This window comes from Hyperoodon ampullatus (genome assembly GCF_949752795.1).
Source record: "Hyperoodon ampullatus genome assembly, chromosome: 4".
In the NCBI taxonomy this organism is placed as follows: domain Eukaryota; kingdom Metazoa; phylum Chordata; class Mammalia; order Artiodactyla; family Ziphiidae; genus Hyperoodon; species Hyperoodon ampullatus.
In genome coordinates, this window is record NC_136917.1 from 148,284,414 (window position 1) to 148,309,448 (window position 25,035).

The following is a 25,035-nucleotide window of genomic DNA, read 5'->3' on the forward strand; positions in this document are numbered from 1 at the left end:
TATGTTTGTGGTTTTTGAAGTTTTTTCTTGTAGCTGATTTCTAGTCTCATATACTGTATTTGGAAAAGATGCTTGATATGATTTCAGTTATCTTAAATTTACTGAGACTTGTTTAGTGGCATAATGTGATCTGTCCTGTAGAATGTTCCATGTACATGTTAAAGAATGTTTATTTGCTGCTTTTGGATGGAAGGTATATATATATATATATATATATATGTGTGTGTGTGTGTGTGTGTGTGTGTATCTCCATTTGGTTTAATGTATCATTTTTTAAGAAAAAATGTTTTTTATTGAAATAGGTAATTGGAACTGGGAAAGAAATGTGGGGATATTTATCTGTTTCTTTCATACATGGAGTGTGTTTGTGATTTGCAGTGTCTAAATTAAGGTTTCATTAAGATCTCATTTTCATCAAGGATAGGTTCATCTGAAGAAAAACCAACCAACCAAAAGGAAAACCCTTAAATCACAAGATACCATTGCCAAATTCAAAGAACATATGTGAAGTACATATTCTCTAGTCAAGCTGATCCATGCTGTGTTCTTTTTTTCTTATTGTTTGTCACTTTATTATGCTTCTCTGATATTACATTTTTATAAATTGAAGGTTTGTGGCAACTCTGAGTTGAGTAAGGCTATTGCCACCATTTTCCCAACAACATTTGCTCACTTAGTGTCTCAGAGTCACATTTTGGTACTTCTCACAATATTATAAGCTTTTTCATTACTACTGAATTATGGTGATCTGTGATCAGTGATCTTTTTTTAGAGCTCTTCTACTTATATTTTTAATTTTTATTTTATATTGGAGTATAATTGATTTACAATTTTTGTGTTTCAGGTGCACAGCAGGGTGATTTAGTTATACATATACATATATGCATTCTTTTTCAGATTCTGTTCCCATATAGGTTATTACAGAGTATTGAGGAGAGTTCCCTGTGCTATACAGTAGGTCCTTGTTGATTATCTATTTTATTTATAGTAGTGTCTACATGTTAATCCCAACTTCCTAATTTATCCCTTTCCCCCACCTTTTGCCTTTGGTAACCATAAGTTTGTTTTCTAACTCTGTGAGTCTGTTTCTGTTTTGTAAATAGGTTCATTTATATGTTTTTTATATTCCACATATAAGTGATGTCATGATATTTGTCTTTGTCTGACTTACTGTACTTAGTATGATAATCTCTATGTCCATCCATGTTGCTGCAAATGGCATTATTTCATTCTTTTTATGGCTGAGCAATATTCCATTATACATATATACCACATCTTCTTTATCCATTCATCTGTTGATGGACATTTAGGTTGCTTCCATGTCTTGGCTATGGTAAATAGTACTGCAATGAATATTGGGGTGGCTGTATCTTTTTGGAGTATGGTTTTCTCCAGATATATGCCCAGGAGTGGTATTGCAGGATCATATGGTAGCTCTATCTTTAGTTTTTAAGGAACCTCCCTACTGTTCTCCATAGTGGCTGCACCAATTTACATTCCCACCAACAGTGTAAGGGGGTTCCCTTTTTTCCACACCCTCTCCAGCATTTACTGTTTGTAGACTTTCTGACAATGGCCATTCTGACTGGTGTGAGGTGATACCTCATTATCATTTTGATTTGAATTTCTCTAGTAAGTAGTGACGTTGAACATCTTTTCATGTGTTTTCTGGCCACGTGCATGTCTTCTTTGGAGAAATGTCTATTTAGTTCTGCCTATTTTTTGATTGTTTTTTTTTGTTTTTTTGATATTGGGCCGCATGAGCTGTTTGTATATTTTGGAGATTAATCCTTTGTCGATTGCTTCATTTCCAAGTATTTTTTCCCATTCTGTGAGTTGTATATCTGTTTATATTTTTCTTGGTGGTGCAAAAGCTTTTAAGTTTAATTAGGTCCCATTTGTTTATTTTTGTTTTTATTTTTATTACTCTAGGGGGTGAATCCAAAAGGATATTGCTGCAATTTATGTCAAAGAGTGTTCTGCCTGTGTTTTACTCTAAGAGTTTTATAGTATCTGGTCTTAAATCCATTTTGTGTATATTTTTGTGTATGGTTTTAGTACATTCTCTAATTTCATTCTTTTACATGTAGCTGTCCAGTTTTCTCAGCACCACTTACTGAAGATACAGTCTTGTCTCCACTGTATATTCTTGCCTCCTTTGTTATAGATTAATTGACTGTAGGTGTGTGAGTTTACTTCTGGGCTGTATAGCCTGTTCCATTGATCTATATTTCTGTCTTTTTGCCAGTACCATACTGTTTTGATTACTGTAGCTTTATAGTAGAGCCTGGGGTCAGGGGGCCTGATTCCTCCTGCTCTGTTTTTCTTTCTCAAGATTGCTTTGCCTATTTGGGGTCTTTTGTGTTTCCATACAAATTTTAAGTTTTTTGTTCTAGATCTGCAAAAACTGCCATTGGTCATTTGATATGGATTGCATTAAATCTGTAGATTACCTTGGGTGGTATACTCATTTTGACAATATTGATTCTTCAATCCAAGAACATGGTATTTTTCTATCTGCTTATGTCATCTTTGATTTTTTTCATAAATATCTTACAGTTTACAGAGTACAGGTCTTTTGCCTCCTTAGGTAGGTTTATTCCTAGGTATTTTATTCTTTTTTATGCAATAATAAATGAGATTGTTTCCTTAATTTCTCTTTCTGATCTTTCTTTCTTTGTGTATATAAATGCAACAGATTTCTGTGTATTAATTTTGTATCCTGCAACTTTACTGAATTCATTGATGAGCTCTAGTAGTGTTCTGGTAGCATCTTTAGTATTTTCTATGTATAGTATTATGTCATCTGCAGGCAGTGACAGTTTTACTTCTTCTTTGCAAATTTGAATTCCTTTTATTTATTTTTCTTCTCTGATTGCTGTGGCTAGGACTTCCAAAACCATGTTGAATAAAAGTGGTGAGAGTGGACATCCTTGTCTTGTTCCTGATCTTAGAGAAAATGTCTTAAGTTTTTCACCATTGAATATGTTGTTAGCTGTGGGTTTGTCATATATGGCCTTTATTATTTTAGGTATGTTCCCTCTATGCCCACTTTCCAGAGAGTTTTTTTAATCATAAATGGGTGTTGAATTTTGCCAAAAGCTTTTTCTGCATCTATTGAGATAATCATATGGTTTTTATTGTTCACTTTATTAACGTGGTGTATCACACTGATTGATTTGTGGATATTGAAAAATCCTTGCATCCCTGGGATAAATCCCTCTTGATAATGGTGTATTATCCTTTTAATATATTGTTGGATTCAGTTTGCTAGTATTTTGTTGAGGATTTTTGCATCTTTGTTTATTGGTGGTATTGGCCTGTAATTTTCTTTCTTTCTTTTTTTGTGTGGTATCTGTCTGGTTTTGGTATTAGGGTGATGGTGACCTCATAGAATGAGTTTGGGAGTGTTCCTTCCTCTAAACTTTTAAAAAATAATTTTAGAAAGATAGGTGTCAACTCTTCTCTAAATGGGTAGGGACAGGTCTTGGCATCAAAATGGGGACCTACAGGACAACTCACACCAATGAGTAGTCTCCAGTACCTTCGGCAGCAGTGTCCTTGTCCCCACAGTGAGCCACAGCCACATGCACACCCCACCTCTCCAGGAGATCTTCCAAGCCCAGCAGGTAGGTCTGGCCCAAGTGGCTATGAAGTCACTTCTTTTTCCCCTGGGTCCTGGTGCACACGAGACTTTGTGCACACCATCCAAGAGTGGAGTTTGTTTCCCCCAGTCCTGTGAAGTTCCTGTGATCAAGCCCCACTGGGCTTCAAAGCCAAATTCCCTGGGGCTCCTCCTCCCAATTACAAACCCCCAAACTGGGAAGCCTGACATGTCGCTCAGAACTCTGACTCCTATGGGAGAACCTCTGTGATATAATTATTTTCCAGTTTGTGAGTCACCCACTCAGCAGGTTTGAGATTTGATTGTATCACAGATGCACCCCTTCTACCAACTCATTGTGGGTGGCTTCTTCTTTGTTTAGGAAGTAGAATATCTTTTTTCATGGGTTTCAGTCTTTTTTGTTGATGGTTCACAGTTAGTAGTGATTTTGGTGTTTTCTTAAGAGGAGGTGAGCTCAGGTTCTTCTACTCCACCATCTTGTCCTTGGACCCTGTTCCAATCTGTGTTAATGTGGTCCTTGAACCAGTAGCAAAAGCTTCCTCTGGGAGACTGTTTATGTACCTTTAAGGCCAGTGTTTCCTTATTGATTTTCTTTCTGGATGATCTGCCCTCTGATATATGCATGGTGTGAAATTCCCCTACTATTATTGAGTTACTGTCAATTTCTCCCTTTATGTCTGTTAATATTTGCTTTATGTATTTAGGTGCGCCCTATGTTGGGTGAATATGTATTTACCTTTGTTATATCTTCATTTTGGATTGATTTCTTGATCATTGTATAATGTTCTTTGTCTCTTGTTACAATCTTTGTTTTAAGGTCTATTTTGTCCGATACCTTTATTGCTACCATGGCTTTCTTTTCACTTCTATTTTCATGGAATACCTCTTTCCATCCCCTCACTTTCAGTCTGTGTCTTTAGATCTGAAGTGAGTCTCTTATAGGCATACAGGTTTTGTATTTGTATCCCTTCAGCCACTCTATGTCTTTTAATTGGATAATTTAATTCATTTATATTTAACATAATTATTGATAGATATGTACTTATTTCCACTTTTTTAATTGTTTTTATAGTTCTTTTTTGTTCATTTCTTTTCTTCACTTCTTTTGTGATTTGTTGACCATCTTTAGTGTTATATTTGGATTCCTTTCTCCTTTTTGTGTATCTATGATATACTTTTGGCTTGTGTTACCATGAGGTTTATTTTATTGATTTTTTTGATTTTATGTTTTTAATTCTTTACTGGAGCATAATTGCATTACAATGGTGGGTTAGTTTGTGCTTTATAACAAAGTGAATCAGTAATACATATACATATGTTCCCATAACTCTTCCCTCTTGCGTCTCCCTCCCTCCCACCCTCCCTATCCCACCCCTCCAGGCGGTTACAAAGCACCGAGCTGATCTCCCTCTGCTATGCGGCTGCTTCCCACTAGCTATCTACCTTACGTTTGGTAGTGTATATATGTCCATGCCTCTCTCTCGCTTTGTCACAGCTTACCCTTCCCCCTCCCCATATCCTCAAGTCCATTCTCGAGTAGGTTTGTGTCTTTATTCCTCTCTTACCCCTAGGTTCTTCAAGACATTTTTTTCTTAAATTCCATATATATGTGTTAGCATACGGTATTTGTATTTTTCTTTCTGACTGACTTCACTCTGTATGAGCGACTCTAGATATATCCACCTCATTAAAAATAGCTCAGTTTCATTTCTTTTTATGGCTGAGTAATATTCCATTGTATATATGTGCCACATCTTCTTTATCCATTCATCTGATGACGGACACTTAGGTTGTTTCCATCTCCGGGCTATTGTAAATGGAGCTGCAATGAACATTTTGGTACATGACTCTTTTTGAATTATGGTTTTCTCAGGGTATATGCCCAGTAGTGGGATTGCTGGGTCATATGGTAGTTCTATTTGTAGTATTTTAAGGAACCTCCATACTGTTCACCATAGTGGTTGTACATATTCACATTCCCACCAGCAGGGCCAGAGTGTTCCCTTTTCTCCCCACCCTCACCAGGATTTATTGTTTCTAGATTTTTTGATGATGGCCATTCTGAGTGGTGTGAGATGATATTTCATTGTAGTTTTGATTTCCATCTCTCTAATGATTAATGACGTTGAGCATTCTTTAATGTGCTTGTTGGCAATCTGTATATCTTCTTTGGAGAAATGTCTATTTAGGTCTTCTGCCCATTTTTGGATTGGGTTGTTTTTTTGTTGTTAAGCTGCATGAGCTGCTTGTAAATTTTGGAGCATAATCCTTTGACAGTTGCTTCATTTGCAAATATTTTCACCCATTCTTAGGCTTGTCTTTTGGTCTTGTTTATGGTTTCCTTTGCTGTGCAAAAGCTTTAAAGTTTCATTAGGTCCCATTTGCTTATTTTTGTTTTTATTTCCATTTCTCTAGGAGGTGGATCAAAAAGGATCTTGCTGTGATTTATGTCATAGAGTGTTCTGCCTATATTTTCCTCTAAGAATTTGATAGTGTCCCGCCTTAAATTTAGGTCTGTGATCCATTTTGAGCTTATTTTTGTGTATGGTGTTAGAGAGTGATCTAATCTCATACTTTTACATGTACCTGTCCAGTTTTGCCAGCACCACTTATTAAACAGGCTGTCCTTTCTCCACTGTACATTTCTGCGTCCTTTATCAAAGATAAGGTGACCATACGTTCATGGGTTTACCTCTGGTCTTTCTATCCTGTTCCATTGATCTATATTTCTATTTTTGTGCCAGTACCATATTGTACTGTAGCTTTGTAGTATAGTCTGAAGTCAGGGAGCCTGATTCCTCCAGCTCCATTTTTCTCTCTCAAGTTTGCTTTGACTATTCGGGGTCTTTTGTGTTTCCATACAAATTGTGAATTTTTTTGTTCTAGTTCTGTGAAAAATGCCAGTGGTAGTTTGATAGGGATTGCATTGAATCTCTAGATTACTTTGCGTAGTAGAGTCATTTTCACAATATTGATTCTTCCAATCCAGGAGCATGGTATATCTCTCCATCTATTTGTATCATCTTTAATTTCTTTCATCAGTGTCTTATAATTTTCTGCATACAGGTCTTTTGTCTCCTTAGGTAGGTTTATTCCTACGCATTTTATTTTTTTTGTTGCAATGGTAAATGGGAGTGTTTTCTTGATTTCACTTTCAGATTTTTCATCATTAGTGCACAGGAATGCCAGAGATTTCTGTGCATTAATTTTGTATCCTGCTACTTTACCAAATTCATTGATTAGTTCTAGTAGTTTTCTAGTAACATCTTTAGGATTCTCTATGTATAGTATCATGTCATCTGCAAGCAGTGACATTTTTACTTCTTCTTTTCCAATTTGGATTCCTTTTATTTCCTTTTCTTCTCTGAATTCTGTAACTAAAACTTCCAAAACTGTTGAATAAGAGTGGTGACAGTGGGCAACCTTGTCTTCTTCCTGATCTTAGTGGAAAAAGCTTTCACTTTTTCACCATTGAGGACGATGTTGGCTGTGGTTTTGTCATATATGGCCTTTATTATGTTGAGGAAAGTTCCCTCTATGCCTACTTTCTGAAAGTTCCCTCTATGCCTACTTTCTGCAGGGTTTTTTATCATAAATGGGTATTGACTTTTGTCAAAAGATTTCTCTGCATCTATTGTGATGATGATATGGTTTTTCTCCTTCAATTTTTTAATATGGTGTATCACGTTGATTGATTTGCATATATTGAAGAATCCTTGCATTCCTGGAATATACCCCACTTTGTCCTGGTGTATGATCCCTTTAATGTGTTGTTGGATTCTGTTTGCTAGTATTTTGTTGAGGATTTTTGCATCTATGTTCATCAGTGATATTGTCCTGTAGTTTTCTTTCTTGGTGACATCCTTGTCTGGTTTTGGTATCAAGGTGATAGTGGCCTCGTAGTATGTGTTTGGGAGTGTTCCTCCCCCTGTTATATTTTGGAAGAGTTTGAGAAGGATAGTTGTTAACTCTTCTCTAAATGTTTGATAGAATTTGCCAGTGAAGCCATCTGGTCCTGGGCTTTTGTTTGTTGGAAGATTTTTAATCACAGTTTCAATTTCAGTTCTTGTGATTGGTCTGTTCATATTTTCTATTTCTTCCTGATTCAGTCTTGGCCGGTTGTGCATTTCTAAGAATTTGTCCACTTCTCCCAGGTTGTCCATTTTACTGGCATAGAGTTGCTTGTAGTAATCTCTCATGATCTTGTGTATTTCTGCAGTGTCAGTTGTTACCTCTCCTTTTGCATTTCTAATTCTATTGATTTGACTCTTCTCCCTTTTTTCTTGATAAGTCAGGCTAATGGTTTATCAATTTTGCTTGTCTTCTAAAAGAACCAGCTTTTAGTTTTATTGATCTTTGCTATCATTTCCTTCATTTTTTTCATTTATTTCTGATCTAATCTTTATGATTGCTTTCCTTCTGCTTACTTTGGGGAATTTTTGTTCTTCTTTCTCTAATTGATTTAGGTGCAAGGTTAGGTTGTTTATTCGAGATGTTTCCTGTTTCTTAAGGTAGGATTGTATTGCTATAAACTTCCATCTTAGAACTGCTTTTGCTTCATACATAGGTTTTGGGTTGTCGTGTCTCCATTGTCTTTTGTTTCTAGGTAGTTTTTAATTTCCTCTTTGATTTCTTCAGTGATCACTTCGTTATTAAGTAGTGTATTGTTTAGTCTCCATGTGCTTGTATTTTTTTACAGATTTTTTCCTGTAATTAATATCTAGTCTCATAGCATTGTGGTCGGAAAAGATACTTGATACAATTTCAATTTTCTTAAATTTACCAAGGCTTGATTTGTGACCAAAAGTATGGTCTATCTTGGAGAATGTTCCATGAGCACTTGAGAAAAATGTGTATTCTGTTGTTTTTGGATGGAGTGTCCTATAAATATCAATTAAGTCCATCTTGCTTAATGTATCATTTAAAGCTTGCATTTCCTTATTTATTTTCATTTTGGATGGAGTGTCCTATAAATATCAATTAAGTCCATCTTGCTTAATGTATCATTTAAAGCTTGCATTTCCTTATTTATTTTCATTTTGGATGATCTGTCCATTGGTGAAAGTGGGGTGTTATAGTCCCCTACTATGAATGTGTTACTGTCGATTGCCCCTTTTTATTGCTGTTAGTATTTGCCTTATGTATTGAAGTGCTCCTATGTTGGGTGCATAAATATTTACAATTGTTATACCTTCTTCTTGGATTGATTCCTTCATCATTATGTAGTGTCCTTCTTCGTCTCTTCTAATAGTCTTTATTTTAAGGTCTATTTTGTATGATATGAGAATTGCTACTCCAGCTTTCTTTTGGTTTCTATTTGCATGGAATATCTTTTTCCATCCCCTTACTTTAAGTCTGTATGTGTCTCTAGGTCTGAAGTGGGTCTCTTGCAGACAGCATATATATAGGTCTTGTTTTTTTGTATCCATTCAGCCAATCTGTGTCTTTTGGTGGGAGCATTTAGTCTATTTACTTTTAAGGTAATTATTGATATATATGTTCCTATTCCCACTTTTTAAATTGTTTTGGGTTTGTTATTGTAGGTCTTTTCCTTCTCTTGTGTTTCTTGCCTAGAGAAGTTCCTTTAGCATTTGTTGTAAAGCTGGTTTGGTGGTGCTGAACTCTCTCAGCTTTTGCTTGTCTGTAAAGTTTTTAATTTCTCCATCAAATTTGAATGAGATCCTTGCTGGGTAGAGTAATCTTGGTTGCAGGTTTTTCTCCTTCATCTCTTTATACATATCCTGCCAGTCCCTTCTGGCTTGCAGAATTTCTGTGGAAAGATCAGCTTTTAACCTTATGGGGATACCCTTGTGTGTTATTTGTTGTTATTCCCTTGCTGCTTTTAATATGTTTTCTTTGTATTTAACTTTTGACAGTTTCATTAATATGTGTCTTGGTGTATTTCTCCTTGGATTTATCCTGTATGGACTCTCTGTGCTTCCTGGACTTGATTAACAATTTCCTTTCCCATATTAGGGAAGTTTTGAACTTAATCTCTTCAAATATTTTCTCAGTCCCTTTCTTTTTCTCTTCTTCGTCTGGAACCCCTATAATTCGAATGTTGGTGCATTTAATGTTGTCCCAGAGGTCTCTGTCACTGTCCTCAGTTCATTTCATTGTTTTTTTTCTTTATTCTGCTCTGCAGTACTTATTTCCACTATTTTATCATCCGTCTCACTTATCCGTTCTTCTGCCCGTTTATTCTGCTATTGATCGCATGTACAGTATATTTAATTTCATTTATTTTGTTGTTCATCATTGCTTGTTTCATCTTTAGTTCTTCTAGGTCCTTGTTAAATGTTTCTTGCATTTTGTCTATTCTATTTCCAAGATTTTGGATCATCTTTACTATCATTATTCTGAATTCTTTTTCAGGTACACTTCCTATTTCCTCTTCATTTGTTAGGTCTGGTGGGTTTTTATCTTGCTCCTTCATCTGCTGTGTGTTTTTCTGTCTTCTAATTTTGATTATCTTACTGTGTTTGGGGTCTCCTTTTTGCAGGATGCAGGTTTGTAGTTCCCGTTATTTTTGGTGTCTGTCCCCAGTGGCTAAGGTTGATTCAGTGGGTTGTGTAGGCTTCCTGGTGGAGGGGACTAGTGCCTGTGTTCTGGTGGATGAGGCTGGATCTTGTCTTTCTGGTGTGCAGGTCCACGTCTGGTGGTGTGTTTTGGGGTGTCTGTGGACTTATTATGATTTTAGGCAGCCTCTCTGCTAATGGATGGGGTTGTCTTCCTGTCTTGCTAGGTTTTTGGCATAGGGTGTCCAGCACTGTAGCTTGCTGGTCGTTGAGTGAAGCTGGGTGCTGGTGTTGAGATGGAGATGTCTGGTAGATTTTCGCCATTTGTTATTATGTGGAGCTAGGAGGTCTCTTGTGGACCAGTGACCTGAAGTTTGCTCTCCCATGTCAGAGGCACAGCACTGACTGCTGGCTGCAGTACCAAGAGCCTTTCATCCACACGGCTCAGAAAAAAAAAGGAAAAGGGCAAAAAATCATAAATCTTGCTCTCCAAGTCCACCTCCTCAATTTGGGATGATTCATTTTCTATTCATGTATTCCACAGATGCAGGGTACATCAAGTTGATTGTAGAGCTTTAATCCGCTGCTTCTGAGGCTGCTGGGAGAGTTTTCCCTTTCTCTTCTTTGTTCTCACTGCTCCCGAGGCTCAGCTTTGAATTTGGCCCCGCCTCTGTGTGTAGGTCGCTGGAGGGCGTCTGTTCTTTGCTTAGACAGGATGGGGTTAAAGGAGCTGCTGATTCGGGGACTCTGGCTCACTCAGGCTGAGGGGAGGGAGGGGTACAGAGTGCAGGACGAGCCTGCAGTGGCAGAGGCTGGCGGGACGTTTCACTAGCCTGAGTTGCGCCGTGCGTTCTCCCGGGGAAGTTGTCCCTGGATCCCGGGACCCTGGCAGTGGTGGGCTGCACAGGCTCCCCTGAGGGGGGGTGTGGATAGTGACCTGTGCTCATACACAGGCTTCTTCGTGGTGGCAGCAGCAGCCTTAGCGTCTCATGCCCGTCTCTGTGGTCTGCGCTGTTAGCCGCGGCTCGCGCCCATCTCTGGAGCTCCTTTAAGCAGTGCTCTTAATCCTCTCTCCTCGCGCACCAGGAAACAAAGAGGGAAGAAAAATTCTCTTGCCTCTCTGGCAGCTCCAGACTTTTCCCGGACTCCCTCCCAGCTAGCCGTGGCACACTATCCCCCTGCAGGCTGTGTTCATGCCGCCAACCCCAGTCCTCTCCCTGCGCTCCAACCAAAGTGCGAGCCTCAGCTCCCAGCCCCGCCTTCCCCAGTGGCCAACCAGACAAGCCTCTCGGGCTGGTGAGTGCCGGTCGGCGCCGATCCTCTGTGTGGGAATCTCTCCGCTTTGCCCTCCGCACCCCTCTGGCTGCACTCTCCTCCGCTACTCCGAAGCTTCGCCCCTCCGCCACCCACAGTCTCCGCCCACGAAGAGGCTCCTAGTGTGTGGAAACCTTTCTTCCTTCACGGCTCCCTCCCACTGGTTCTGGTCCTGTCCCTATTCTTTTGTCTCTGTTTTTTCTTGGTTTTTTTTTTTTTTTTTGCCCTACCCAGGTATGTGTGGAGTTTCTTGCCTTTTGGGAGGTCTGAGGTCTTCTGCCATCGTTCAGTTGGTGTTCTGTAGAAGTTGTTCCACGTGTAGCTGTATTTCTGGTGTATCTATGGGGAGGAAGGTGATCTCCGCGTCTTACTGTTCCGCCATCTTCCCCAGAAGTCCACCATGAGGTTTATATATAGCCATATATATATATATATAATTATTTTAAGTTGCTGATCTCTAAGTTCAAATGCATTTTAACAACCCTGCATTTTTACTCCCCTCTTCCATGTTTACTGTTTTTGACATATTTTATATGTTTTTGTTTTGTATATCCCTGAACTACTTATTGTGGATATAGATGATTTTGCTACTTTTGCCTTTTAATCTTTCTACTAGCTTTATACATGGTTGATTTATTACCTTTATTGCATATTTGTCTTTACCACTTAAATTTTCCTTTTATAATTTTCATGTTTCTAACTGTGGCATTTTCTTTTTCACTTAGAGAAGTTCCTTTTAGCATTTCTTGTAAAGCTGGTTTGGTGGTGCTGAATTTTTTTAGCTTTTGCTTGTCTGTAAAACTTTTGATCTCTCTATCAAATCTAAATGAAAGCTTTGCCAGGTAGAGTATTCTTTCCCCTTTCATCACTTGAAATATATCGTGCCCTTCTGGCCTGCAGAGTTTCTGCTGAAGAGTCAACTGATAGCCATATGGGAGTTCTTTTCTACTCGTTGCTTTTCCCTTGCTGATTTTTTTTATTTTTATTTTTATTAGGGTATAGTTGACTTACAGTGTTGTATTAGTTTCAGGTGTACAGCAAACTGAATCTGTTATACATATACATATATCCACTCTTTCTTAGATTCTTTTCCCATATAGGCCATGACAGAGTATTGAGTAGAGTTCCCTATGCTATACAGTAGATCCTTATTAGTTATCTATTTTATATGTAGTAGTGTGTATGTGTCAATCCCAATCTTCCTATTTATCCCTCCCCCCAACATACCCCCCAGTAACCATAAGTTTATTTTCTACATCTGTAACTCTATTTCTGTTTTGTTTCGGTTTTTTTAAGATTTCTTTATTCTTTATTTTATTTTATTTTTGGCTGCATCAGATCTTAGTTGCAGCACGCAGGATCTTCATTGAGCCACGTGGGATTTTTGTTGTGGTGCACAGGCTTCTCTCTAGTTGCGGTGTCCAGGTTTTCTGTCTCTAGTTCTGGCACGCAGGCTCCAGGGCACATGGGCTCTATAGTTTGTGGCACACAGGCTCTCTAGTTGAGGCAAGCAAGCTCAGTATTTGTGGCGCATGGGCTTAGTTGCCCCATGGCATGTGGGATCTTAGTTCCCTGACCAGGGATGAAACCCATGTGCCCTGCATTGTAAAGTGTATTCTTTACCACTGGACCACCAGGTAAGTCCCAAACTCCATTTCTGTTTTGTAGATAAGTTCATTTGTAGCCTTTTTTAGATTCCACATATGAGTGATATCATGTGATATTTGTCTTTGTCTGACTTACTTCACTCAGTATGACAATCTCTGGGTCCATTCATGTTGCTGCAAATGTCATTATTTTTTCTTTTTTATGGCTGAGTAATATTCCACTGTATATACATACCACATCTTCTTTATCCATTTGTCTGTTGATGGACATTTAGGTTGCTTCCATTTCCTGGTTATTGTAAATAGTGCTGCAGTGAACATTGTGGTGCATGTATCTTTTCTCCAAATAGATGCCCAGGAGTGGGATTGCTGGATCATATGGTAGTTCTATATTTAATTTTTTAAGGAACCTCCATAGTGGCTGTACCAGTTTACATTCCCACCAACAATATAGGAGGGTTCCCTTTTTTCTCCACACCCTCTCCGGCATCCCTTGCTGATTTTAATTTCCTCCCTTTATCTTTAATTTTTGCCATTTTAATTACATTGTGTCTTGGTATGATTATCTTTGGGTTCCTGTTTTGGGTTCTGTGCTTCCTGGTCCTGCTTGTGTATTTCCTATTGCAGGTTAGGGCAATTTTTAGCTATTATATCATCAAATATGTCCTCTTCCCATTTCTCTCTCTGTTCTCCATCTGGGAGCCATATAATGTGAATGTCAGTACACTTGATGTTATATCACAGAGGTTTCTGAATTGTCCTCATTTTTAAATTTTTTTTTTCTGTTCAACTTCAGTTATTTCCACTACTCTGCTTTCCAGTTCACTGATCCATTCCTCTGTATCATCTAATTTACTATTTAATCCTTTTAGTGTATTTTTAATTTCAGTTTTTCTATTCTTCAGCTGTTTCTTTCTCTGTGTTAATCTTCTTACTGTATTCACCCAATTTTCTCCCAGGTTATTTGAGTATCTTTACAATCATTACCTTGAACTCTTTATTGGATAGGTTGTCTATCTTCAGTTCAGTTAGTTCTTCTGGTGTTTTATCTTATTCCTTCATTTGGGATATATTCCTCTGTTGCCTCATTTTCCCTAATTTGCTGTTTTTATTTCAATGTATGTGGTAGGTTGATTATATTTTCTCACCCTGGAGAAGTGGCCTTTTGTAGGAGACATCCTGTGTGTCCCAGCAGCATACTCCCCTCTGGTCTCCAGAGCTATATGCTATAGGGGTGCCCCCTACATGGGCTGCATGGGTCATTCTTTTTGTGATGAGGTGACTACTGTGGGTGGTCTGGTAGGTGTGCCTGGCTTCTTATTAAGTTGCTGTGAGGCTCTGCCTTGTGTGGAGACTACTAGTTGGTGGGGCAGGGTAGGGCATGAGATAGCTGGCTGCAGAGTCCCAGGATTCCCCTGGGTAATCCTGGCGGGCTTGTAGGCAGAGCTGGGTTCTGGAGTGGGTGACTGCAGAGCCGGTTCCTGACATGGCTGGCTGTGAGTTCCAGGGTGTTCCAAAGCTGGTGCTGGCCTGCTGGTGAGAGATACAAGGTGTCTTGGAGCTGGTGTCACCCCACTGGTAAGTGGGGCCAGATCCTGGGACTGCTGGCTGAGGGACTTAAGGTGTCTCATAGCAGATGTCAGCCTGCTGATGGTCAGGCCCAGGGGGTACTGACATGGCAAGCTGCAGTAGTCCTGGGGCTTGTGTCCACCCACTGGTGGGTGAAACTTGGTCTTCAGACTTCTGGCTGCAGGGCCCTGAGGGTCCTGGAGCTGGTGTCTGCCCACTGGTGGGTGGAGCCAGGGTTGGCTCCAGGACCCGGGAGTCCTGAGGCTAGTCTCAGCACACACAGGGTTGGGCCCTAGGCCCTCTGATGGACAGGGCCAGGTCCCAAAGCAGCTCAGGGGGTTTTAAGGCAGCAGGGCTGCTGGTGAGTGAGCCTGTGTCTCCACCCAACTAGTTGCTCGGCCTGAGGCATCCCAGTACTGGTGCTGACAGACTGGTGGGTGGAGCCTGGTCCTAGTGTTGGAGGGTGGATTCCAAAATGGTGCTTGCCAGCACCAGTGTCCTCGTGGTAAAACGAGCTTCCCGAAATGGCTGTCACCAGTGTCTGTGTCCCGAGGGTGAGCTCTAGTTGCCTCTTGTCTCTGAAGGAGACTCTCCAAGATCAGCAGGTGGGTCTGACTCAGGTTCCTTTCAAATTACTGCTTCTGTGCTAGGTCCTGTGAGATTTTGTGTGTGCCCTATAGGAGTGGAGTCTCTATTCCCCATAGCCCCTGGATCTCCTGATTAAGCCCTACTGACCTTTATGCTAAATGTTCTGGGGGCTCATCTCAATGCAGGACCACCGGGCTTGGGAGCCTGATGTGGGGCTCAAGCCCCTCACTCGTGGAGAACCTCTGTAATTGTAATTATTCTACCATTTGTGGTTCACCCACCCAGGGGTCCTGACTATACCACATCTCCATCCCTCCTACCTGTCTCGTTGTGGTTCCTTCTTTATACTTTTAGAAGAGCTTTTCTGCCAGTCTTCCAATCTTTCACATCAATAGTTGCTCTGTAAATAGTTGTAATTTTGGTGTGCCTGTGGGCAGAGGTGAGCTTAGCGTCTTCCTACTGAAAGATATTCTTCCAGATGAACAGAACTTTCATTTATTCAGCAAATATTACTGATCACAAGATATGTCTCAGGCAAGTACTAAAAACTGAGGACACAGAAACAAGTCTGACACATTCCCTGGCCTCACGAAACCCAAAGTCTTACAGACACTGTATTTGCCAACAACATTGAAATTATTTTCCAACTTTTGTGGGCAAAATATTATCCCTTCAACCTAGACATAACCGACATCAGGGGAAGAAGCTTATAACTGTCCCTTTACATTTCCACGTATGATTTCTATTAAACAGGCATAGGCAAATTGGGATGTCTTCTCTAAGTTGCCCCCAATTATAAGCATTGTGTGCTTCAGCTGGGAACCAGTTGGCTGATGAACACAGCAGCCTTCATTGTTTCACAATAATAATGAGAACTGGTGCAATTAAGCCCTGCCATGATGTTGGGCTCCCAATCATTGTCTAAATGAGCTGCTAAACATAGGTCTGGAACACAGGCTCCCAATGTAGGTCACCGGTATCCTCCACTCTTTCTTCCAGTTTCCCACTTTTAAACAGGAGGATTCCAGGACCCACATGTTCCCAGGGCTCTGAGGACCATTGAAAAGCTGGGCTCATGATCCAGTGGTTCCCAAGATCAGGCAAGGACACCAGGCTTGGTTGAGCCTCTTTCAGTCATGTAGATGTTGACCTAAAAAGTGGGGGCCCTTGGTTGAACAAATGAAGCTGCTCTGGTCAGGGAAGACCTGTCCATGTGGGCCCCTCCTTCCCCATAGCCAGCACAAGAGATTCATTTTCTTGGTGGCAGTGCTTTAGAGGCACCGAGGCAGCATTCAGATTCCAATACCACCATCTCTGTTCTAGCTATGAGACACTGGGCCAGTTATTAAGCCTCTGTGGAACTTCAGTTTTAAAGGGAGAACAACAGGTGTAAGTAAATTTATATGAAGATCAAATGAGATAGTAATATGCCCAGCACATTGCCTAGTGTGTGGTAAGTGCTTAAGAAATTGTTATCTGTGTTGTTAAAACAACAGAAATTTAGTCTCACAGTTCTGGAGGCAAGAAGTCCAAAAACCACAGTTCTTGGTAGGGCCATGCTCTCTGTCTCTTAGCTTCTGGTAGTCACTGGCTTTCCTTGGCTTGTAGCTGCATAACTCCAATCTCTGCCTCCATCATCACATGGCCATCTTCCTCTGTGTGTCTGTGTCGTCACATGGCTTTCTCTTTACTGCATGTGTCTGTCTTTTCTCTATAAGGACAGTCATGTTGATTAAGTCATCTTAATTTACATCTGCAAGGAAATATTTCCAAATAACATCACATTCACAGGTACCAATGGTTAGGACTTCAGCTCTGGGGGAACACTTAAACTTTGGAGGATCCAATTCAACTCAGAACAAAGTTAAAGACTTTGGGGTCCTCTAAGGGGCCTTTTTAGAACAGTAGACACCCTAGAGAGAGGTCACACTTCAGCCTTTAGCAGAAAAGGCTCAACACCATTTACAGAACAGTTCAAGATAGAACATAGTGCCATGTTTGAGCAAATGTTAACAATAATAATACAAGTTTGGAGATTGGGACAGAAGTGATCCTTGTGGTCCAACGTGGCCAAAAGCTTTGTGGAGAGAAGGAATGGAAGCTAAGCTTTCATACTTCCTCTGTCTTCTTTTCTTGTAGTAGCCCCAGAGCACTCACATACTCATGGCAGGGAGAATGTGGGGCAAAGAGCTACCCTAGATGCACCTTCTCCATCCACCATCCATAAGGAATTTAGGAGAGGCTGGCTAAGAAATCAGAGCAGCCCTGTGATGCCTAGGCTTCCATTCTGGGCCCTGACCCAATGCCAGAAGCCTAGGGAGGAAGCCCTGCCTTGTTCTGAACAGCAGCCTACACGATGCACAATCCAAGCCCCATGGAGAACACCTGCTGCTCTGGTGGGCACGTGGGAGATGAAGAGCTCAGATTTCTATTCCACAGTAGGAACACTTGGCAGAAATATGTACTCCTTCTGAAATGTCAGATCATGTACAGAAGTTTACTGGGGCATTAGAGGGCACTGATTTTTATGAAATGTTTAGGAAGAGGCCTGAAGAAGAAAATAATCAGCAATGAAGAGGTTTTGGGTTCTAGAAGCATTATATGTTACCTACTCCCAAGCACACTTAACACTTGCAAACCAAATGGAATTCTGAAAGCTAACAGAAGACATTTCTTCATGAAAAAACAAGGTACAGTCAAGGAAATGATGAGTTCTGAGAAGATAAAAAGCATTTTTCTGCCTTCATGACCTGAAGGTGAAAAATGCATAGAGAGGCAAAAATACTGTCACAGATTTGGGTAAAGAGGATACTACCTCAATTTCTACTTTTACTGACAGTTCTATTTACAAAGGACAGCAGCCTGTTCAGGGAAAAGCTTTTCTTTAGGACTGTTCAAATCTTTTCTGTAATGGAGAAAGATCAACCAGAGCTCTGAGGGGCACTGAAGCAAAGTTTGAAACAATTTCACTTTATAAAAGAAAAATGTGTTATTGGGGCCTTACTGAATTCTTTCCAGACCAGAAGTACATGGGCCAGTGCAGTCTGAGTACCACCCATAGAATATGCAAGGGTGGTCCCTGAGAAATCTAGTCCAATTCTCTGTTTCATATATGAGGAAAGGAGGGCCAAAATAATTCAGGAACTTACTTGCCCAGAGTTAGGGTAGAACAAGGATTAGTACCCAAGTAACTAATTGTATCCTTACCCTGGGAATTATTTGTGCATGTCTATGCCTTCATTTACATGGTACATTTCTGGAGGGCAGTGACCACATTTTATATATCTATATCCTTTGCTCAGGAAGCGTTGGTTAGTTGGCTGACGGGGTGACTGCTTGGTGCTCTGGATGATATGATTGATGAAAGCATGAGCTAGAGTCAAAACTGCCCATGTTCAGATCTGACTGTGCCACTTATCAGCTGGATAACATTGTGCAAGTTCTTAACTTCTGTAGGCTTTACGTCTCCTTTTGTAAAATGGAAAGAACAGTTGTATTTACCTGATAGTTACTGCTGTGAAGATTCAATGAAGTGATGCAAGTAAAATATTGCATTCAACTATTGCATACCAATCCTGCATAACAAGCCACCTCTAAACTCAGTGCTTTAAAACTACAAGCGTGAATTTTGTGCTCAGCTCAAGTTCAGCTGATCTAGCTTGGCTGTGGTTGGCCTTGGCTGCAAGCTATAGATTGGGTGTAGGTCTGCTCCATATGTCTCATCCTCCTTGGTCCAGTGGCTGCATGAGCCAGAGTCTTCTAACGGTGATGGCAGAAGCTCATCAGGGCAGCCTCATCCTCCCTCACATTCTAAGGCCCTGCAGGGATCATGTGCACTAACATCCCATTGTCCAAAGCAAGTCAGAGGGCTGAACCCAAAGTCCAGGAGTGGGGAAGTATTCACCACCAGGTGGCCATGGCAAGGGTGGGAATGTATAACATTGCTACACAGGAGTGAATGTCAGTGGATGTCAACCATTATGAATTGTTATGGAGCCTTTCTCAGTAGACACATAAAGTCTTCCATTAATACAAGTCGCACTTATTCACTTACAAAAGGATAATTTTTGTTTTTTTCCTATTTTTTTCTCCTCCCACAGATTTACTTTGCACCAAGGACAACTTATCAGCCAGTTTCTGCCAGACACTAAAAACTATGAAGAAATGTTCTGTGCCTACCGTGAGGGCTCAGTGCTGCCTCTCATGTTCCCAGACACACATCGCCCACACCCAAAGGCCAAGAAAGCGACAGCCACTCAAAAACCCCAGAGCACCCTAAGTCCAGAAGAAAGCCACCCTCCACCACAGACTGCAGCAGCCTGCTGACCGTGACGTGTTCTAGGCCCAGGGACCACTTCATTGTGCTTTTACTCTGTGTATTTCAGGTTCAACTTTGGCTCATAACTAAACAAAGCCCACTGTTCTTTAGCCACAAAACGTCCCTCATAGGAGACATGGGACTGTAATACTCACCTCTCCCTGATAGGCAGGTGAGGTATCCAGGAGAATCGGGCCTTTCGTGAGATCAGCTCGTGGGAAAGGTACCAAGGTGGGCAAGTCTGTGAAATGATGTCTTTTGTTCCTCCCTTAAAGAAAAAAACAGAGAGACCAGATTTTTTCCCAGACTACCTCAAGAGTTATCAGGAAACAGAGCCACACTTATCCAGGGAACAAATAATCTTATTAACTTACCTTGGTGAAATCACCCTTTTTTTGTCTCCCTACTTGGGGCAGCTGCTGTTTAAAATGTCATGGGAGAGCTTTCAGGAACATTCTTGTAATTCCTCCAGGCAGGGGACTGCTTTCTTCACCCTGTGTTCAACTGGGGCAGGAAGAGAAAGTGCTGGCTTCACCCTCAGTCTGTCCCTAATCCCTATGGACTCTTCATCTGGGCTGTTGGGACTCCCATTCCTTCCTGGAAGCACTAGAAGAAGAGGACATGGGCAGGAACTGTAGGCTTTAGTAAACCTAAGGGATTTAGGTTAGTTATACAGAAGACATTTCTGACTTAAGGATAATTTCTATGAAAACTGTTAAAAATCAAATTAACAAATCAATGTCTTGCTAGTATAAGGAAGGGAAGAACATGGGCTTTTTGTTCTTCCCACTTCCCTGGCAAATACCCATTCCTTTGCAGAAAAGCAAATGAGTCTTCCTGTGTGGCTTTCCCTTCTCTAGCATATTCCCTGCCTGAGTCTTCAGTTCAGGGTGAACATCTTTTCACCACTAGGGGTTTACACACCACAACTGCTACAGCCAGGTCCACAGCTGCAACCTGCCCCCACCTACCCTCAGGTTGGAAAATGGAGCTCTAGATTAAAATATTTCCGAGAACCAGGTAAATTGTATTAAGTATAGAAAAGCTTAGTATAAACTTCTAGTCTCGAGAAAAAAGTCTTTTCAAAAGTGAGGTAAATCTGATCTATTCTCTAGCGCACCCAATAGTTACTTTTGAGGATCTGTTGTCTGGGAGGGTGTGTGTGGAACAGGTGAGTCAGGTAGTCCAAAAAAGTGAAATGAAAGCTAGAATGCTTCTTCTGGATGTCCCCATCACCCATCAGGACAAAGTAGGCTGTGGTCTCAGATTCAAGGTGAATTTCCTGGTTTGTAAGGGGAGGTATTTATATGAACTGAACGTGGAAAATGGGGGGGCGTGTGGAGCCCCCAGGAGAAGAAGCCCTCAGAATCAGCTCTTGACAGAGGGGAAGGCAGGAGAGTGGGCTTCATGTAGTGGGCAGCGTGTCTTCAGTCTCATGCACAGGTACCGTTAACATTCACCATGGAGCACAGTATCCCATCTCTCCCTTGAATTATCTATCCATTCAGCAGAATGGTGCTATTGAAAAATGGTGCTAATATCTAGTTGGTGGCAGAACAAATATAAACATATAGATAGATGTACAAGTGGGCAAGTCCACATTCATCTTCTGTTAAATTTGTAATGGTGTTGCTGGCCAATGCCAGTTCTATTGTTTGGATACCAGGAGCTTAAATTTTTTATATTATGCATTTTTTCCAAGCCATTACTGTGTATTATTCTGATAAATGCCTGTGGGAAATAAAACACTGAGGTTGGGATGAAATTTGAGATAGAGCAGAAACAGGAGGTGAGTAGAAATGTTTACCAAAACCAGGGAACTTATTTCTATATAATTATATTCTTGTATTCTGTCTTTAAATCTAAACATTGCTGGCCAGTGACAGTCTCTGGTGAAATAAGTTTTATCAAGAAGATGCTTACATTGTCACTGATGTGAGTAGAAAAGAACCTGATTTTTTCTAATGAGGCAGTTCTCAAAAACTGTCCCTGAAGTATAGTGTAGGCTTTCAGGGAGATTAATTTAGTAAGTTGGATGGATTTAACTTAACCTGGTACTCTGCTACCCTAGGATCATGCATGTCATCAGAGACCTGGATATGACCAGTCTTAGAAAACTCAGGAACAAACTCCGATTCCTACTGACCTCAGCAAACTAAACTAAGCCAGATTTCCCAATATGCAAAATGTTATTTATGACCCATGTGGCAAAGATGGTAGAAATGTAGGAAGGGTCTGTCCAGGTGCTCCATTCTAGTCCTTTCTCTAGTTTCTCAAAGGCAGAATATTGGCCCTTAGCCCTGCATCATGGACATTCACTTCCTGTGTGGGGCTGTGTTGTAAGACATTTGGGTAGCAGATGTCCTTCTGGACATCAGAATCAAGTCAGCACTTGCTACTAGAGTCATTTAACATGGTTGTTGCCTTAGTCGCTCAGCTTTGGGTCATCAGGGTTTTGACAGGTCCCCATGCTTGCAATAAGAGAGGGACCTCAGATTAACAGGAAGACTCTGAAAGCAAGAACCTGAATGGAGTCTGACCATCCTTTTGGTGCTCATGGGGGCCAACATGAAGTAGCGTTGTTGGTTTATTTCTTCCATGGCCTCCTTTCTTCCCACCTTGAACAAGCAACTGAGATGTGTAGCAAGAGACACTGGATACACATCTACCATGAATCAGAGAGGCCGCCACAGGGCCTGGTGCTTAAATACATGAAGGTTCTCAAACCCAATTTGGTTTACATTGCCTTTCCCAGTGGTAGAGTTAGCTCTTCTCTGAAAAGGTGTGGTTTAGTTTAATTCTTAAACATCGAAACATAATTCAACACACGACAAGAAAACAATATTTTAAGAGACTAAGTAGTGAATATTTTTGTAAAACAGGAAATCATTTTGTGATACAAGCAATGGCCCCTTTGTAGGAATGACTTATTTTTTTATTTTTTATTTTTTATTTTTTGCGGTATGCGGGCCTCTCACTGTCGTGGCCTCTCCCGTTGCGGAGCGCAGGCTCCGGATGCACAGGCTCAGCGGCCATGGCTCACTGGCCCAGCCGCTCCACGGCATATGGGATCCTCCCGGACCGGGGCACGAACCCATATCCCCTGCATCGGCAGGCGGACTCTCAACCACTGCACCACCAGGGAGGCCCTGAATGACTTGTTTTAATATTTGGTTTTCTTAATCAAGAATGCACCTCCATCCAATCTCCTGAACCATCTCTAATTGGTGGAGTCATCCCAGTGTGATGCTTTCAGATATTTAGTGAATGTTTTTGATAACTTTTATCACATTTCTGGAACACAAGTTGAGGGATTTATATTGTTTCAGATCATAATTTCCCAATCAGTTGGCTAAAATCCTCCAAACTCTGAAAGCTACACATTGTTACCCCTGAGATTACAGGTCTTAGCTCTTCTCCCTTCTGACTATAGGATCAAGCCCTGGGACAATGAATCTGTGCATAGCAATTCACTTTCAAGAGACAGACGACATGACATGGACTGTCTGGTGCTAAAACTTAGCCAACATATTTGATGCTACTCTTTTTCTGTTGTATTGCTAGTTCAAATATTATTAGTAGTATTATTTTTAAGTTATGTCATTAAAGAAAAAAAAAACCTGGTTGGGGGAAGCACAATTCTACCTATCACTGTCCTCCGAAGTGGTTGTATGTGGTACACGGCCTCATCCATTGTCCTCTCTGCATCTCTGCTGCTTTGCCAGGCCCAGCCTCCTTAAGGGGTACCTTGGTGGGTACCTCAGTATTTAAAACCAGACTGTAACCATAGCCTGCCATTGTGTGGCATCAATAAATGGCCAAACTCACTGGTGTTCCCATGTGATTCATTTACCCCTACTGCGAGACTCCCACCACCCACCAGAGCAACACTGGAATTCAGCAACCCGGAGAAGGATGCTATCAATCCTTCCTTCCCCACTCCCTGCAGATTCCTTCCTACTCCACACCTCCACATAGGAGGTGTCCAAGTGACACCTCCTATCAAGGGGATAACAGCCAGCATACACTGAGGAAAGAGGTGACAGGCATCCATACTAAAAACAGCCCTCACACTGAAAAAATATTAAACCCACACAGGTTACAGAGGAACATTCCCACATAAAAATAGCCCTCCAAGACCACAGGAGATAATTGTTTCTCCTAAACTTATAGAGCAAGACAAACATAAGTAAAATGAAGAAGCAGAGGAACCATTCCCAATTAAAAGATGGAGAGAATTCCCCTGAAAGAACAATGAAACACACCTCTTCAGTCTAACAGACACCAAGTTCAAAAAAGAGATACTGAAAATACTGAAGGAATTAAGAAAGGCTATCAACAGAAATGTAGATGACTATACAAAGGAACTAGAAAGCATAAGGAGGAGCCAAGAAAAATTAGGAGAGAATTCATTTGAAGAGATAAAAGTTGAACTAAATGGTATGAATATCAGAATGAATAATGCAGAAGAACAAATAAGTGATCTAGAAGATAGAATAATGGAAATCACCCAATTAGACAGCAGACAGAAACCCAAATTTAAAAAAATGAAAGCAGTATAAGAGAGCTGTGGGATAATATAAAGCATGCCAATCTACACATAATAGGAATCCCAGAAAGAGAAGAAAGAGAAAGGATATTGAAAATGTATTTGAAGAAATTATGGCTGAAAACTTCCCAAACCTAAAGAAAGAAACAGATATCCAGATACAGGAAGCACAGAGGGTCCCAAACAAGATAAACCCAAACAGATCTACACCAAGACATATTATGATAAATGGCAAAAGTTAAAGAAAGGATTCTAAAGGCAGCAAGATAAAAACAAAGAATTAATTACAAGGCTATCCCCCATAAGGCTATCAGCTGATTTCTCTACAGAAATATTGCAGGCCAGAAGGGAGTGGAAAGACACATTCCAAGTCCTGAAAGAGAAAAATCTGCAACCTAGGATACTCTACCCAGAAAAATTATCATTTAGAATAGAAAGAGAGATAAAGAATTTCTCAGACAAGCAAAAACTAAAAGAACACAGCAATACTAAACCTATCCTAAAAGAAATAATGGAAGTTATTCTCTAAATAGAAAAGAAGTAGGGTACAGAAACTAAGATGGTGGAGTAGAAGGACATGCTCTCACTCCCTCTTGTAAGAACACAAGAATCAACTAGATGCTGGACAATCATCAACAGGAAGACACTGGAACTTACCAAGAAAGTTACCCCACATCCAAAGACAAAGGAGAAGCCACAATGAGACGCTAGGAAGGGTGAAATCACAGTAAAATCAAATCCCATAACTGCTGGGTGGGTGACTCACAGACTGGAGAACACTTATACCACGGAAGTCCACCCACTGGAGTGAAGGTTCTGAGCCCCACGTCAGGTTTCCCAACATGGGGGTCTGGCAACAGGAGGAGGAATTCCTAGAGAATCAGACTTTGAAGCCTAGTGGGAATTGATTGCAGGACTTCCAAAGGACTGGGGGAAAGAGAGACTCC

At 40.7% G+C, this 25,035-nt stretch overlaps 1 protein-coding gene across 1 annotated transcript in view; it reads left to right on the top strand.

The window, feature by feature from the left end:
* Window positions 1-19,500, top strand: part of ADAMTS12 (ADAM metallopeptidase with thrombospondin type 1 motif 12) — a gene marked incomplete at both ends in the record, with an annotated part of 398,160 nt that extends 378,660 nt beyond the window's left edge. The window contains one exon of the mRNA XM_079701994.1: window positions 19,322-19,500. Coding sequence (XP_079558120.1) covers window positions 19,322-19,500 — 179 coding nt within the window. The remainder of the gene's footprint in view (window positions 1-19,321) is intronic.
* Between the last annotated feature and the right edge of the window lie 5,535 nt (window positions 19,501-25,035).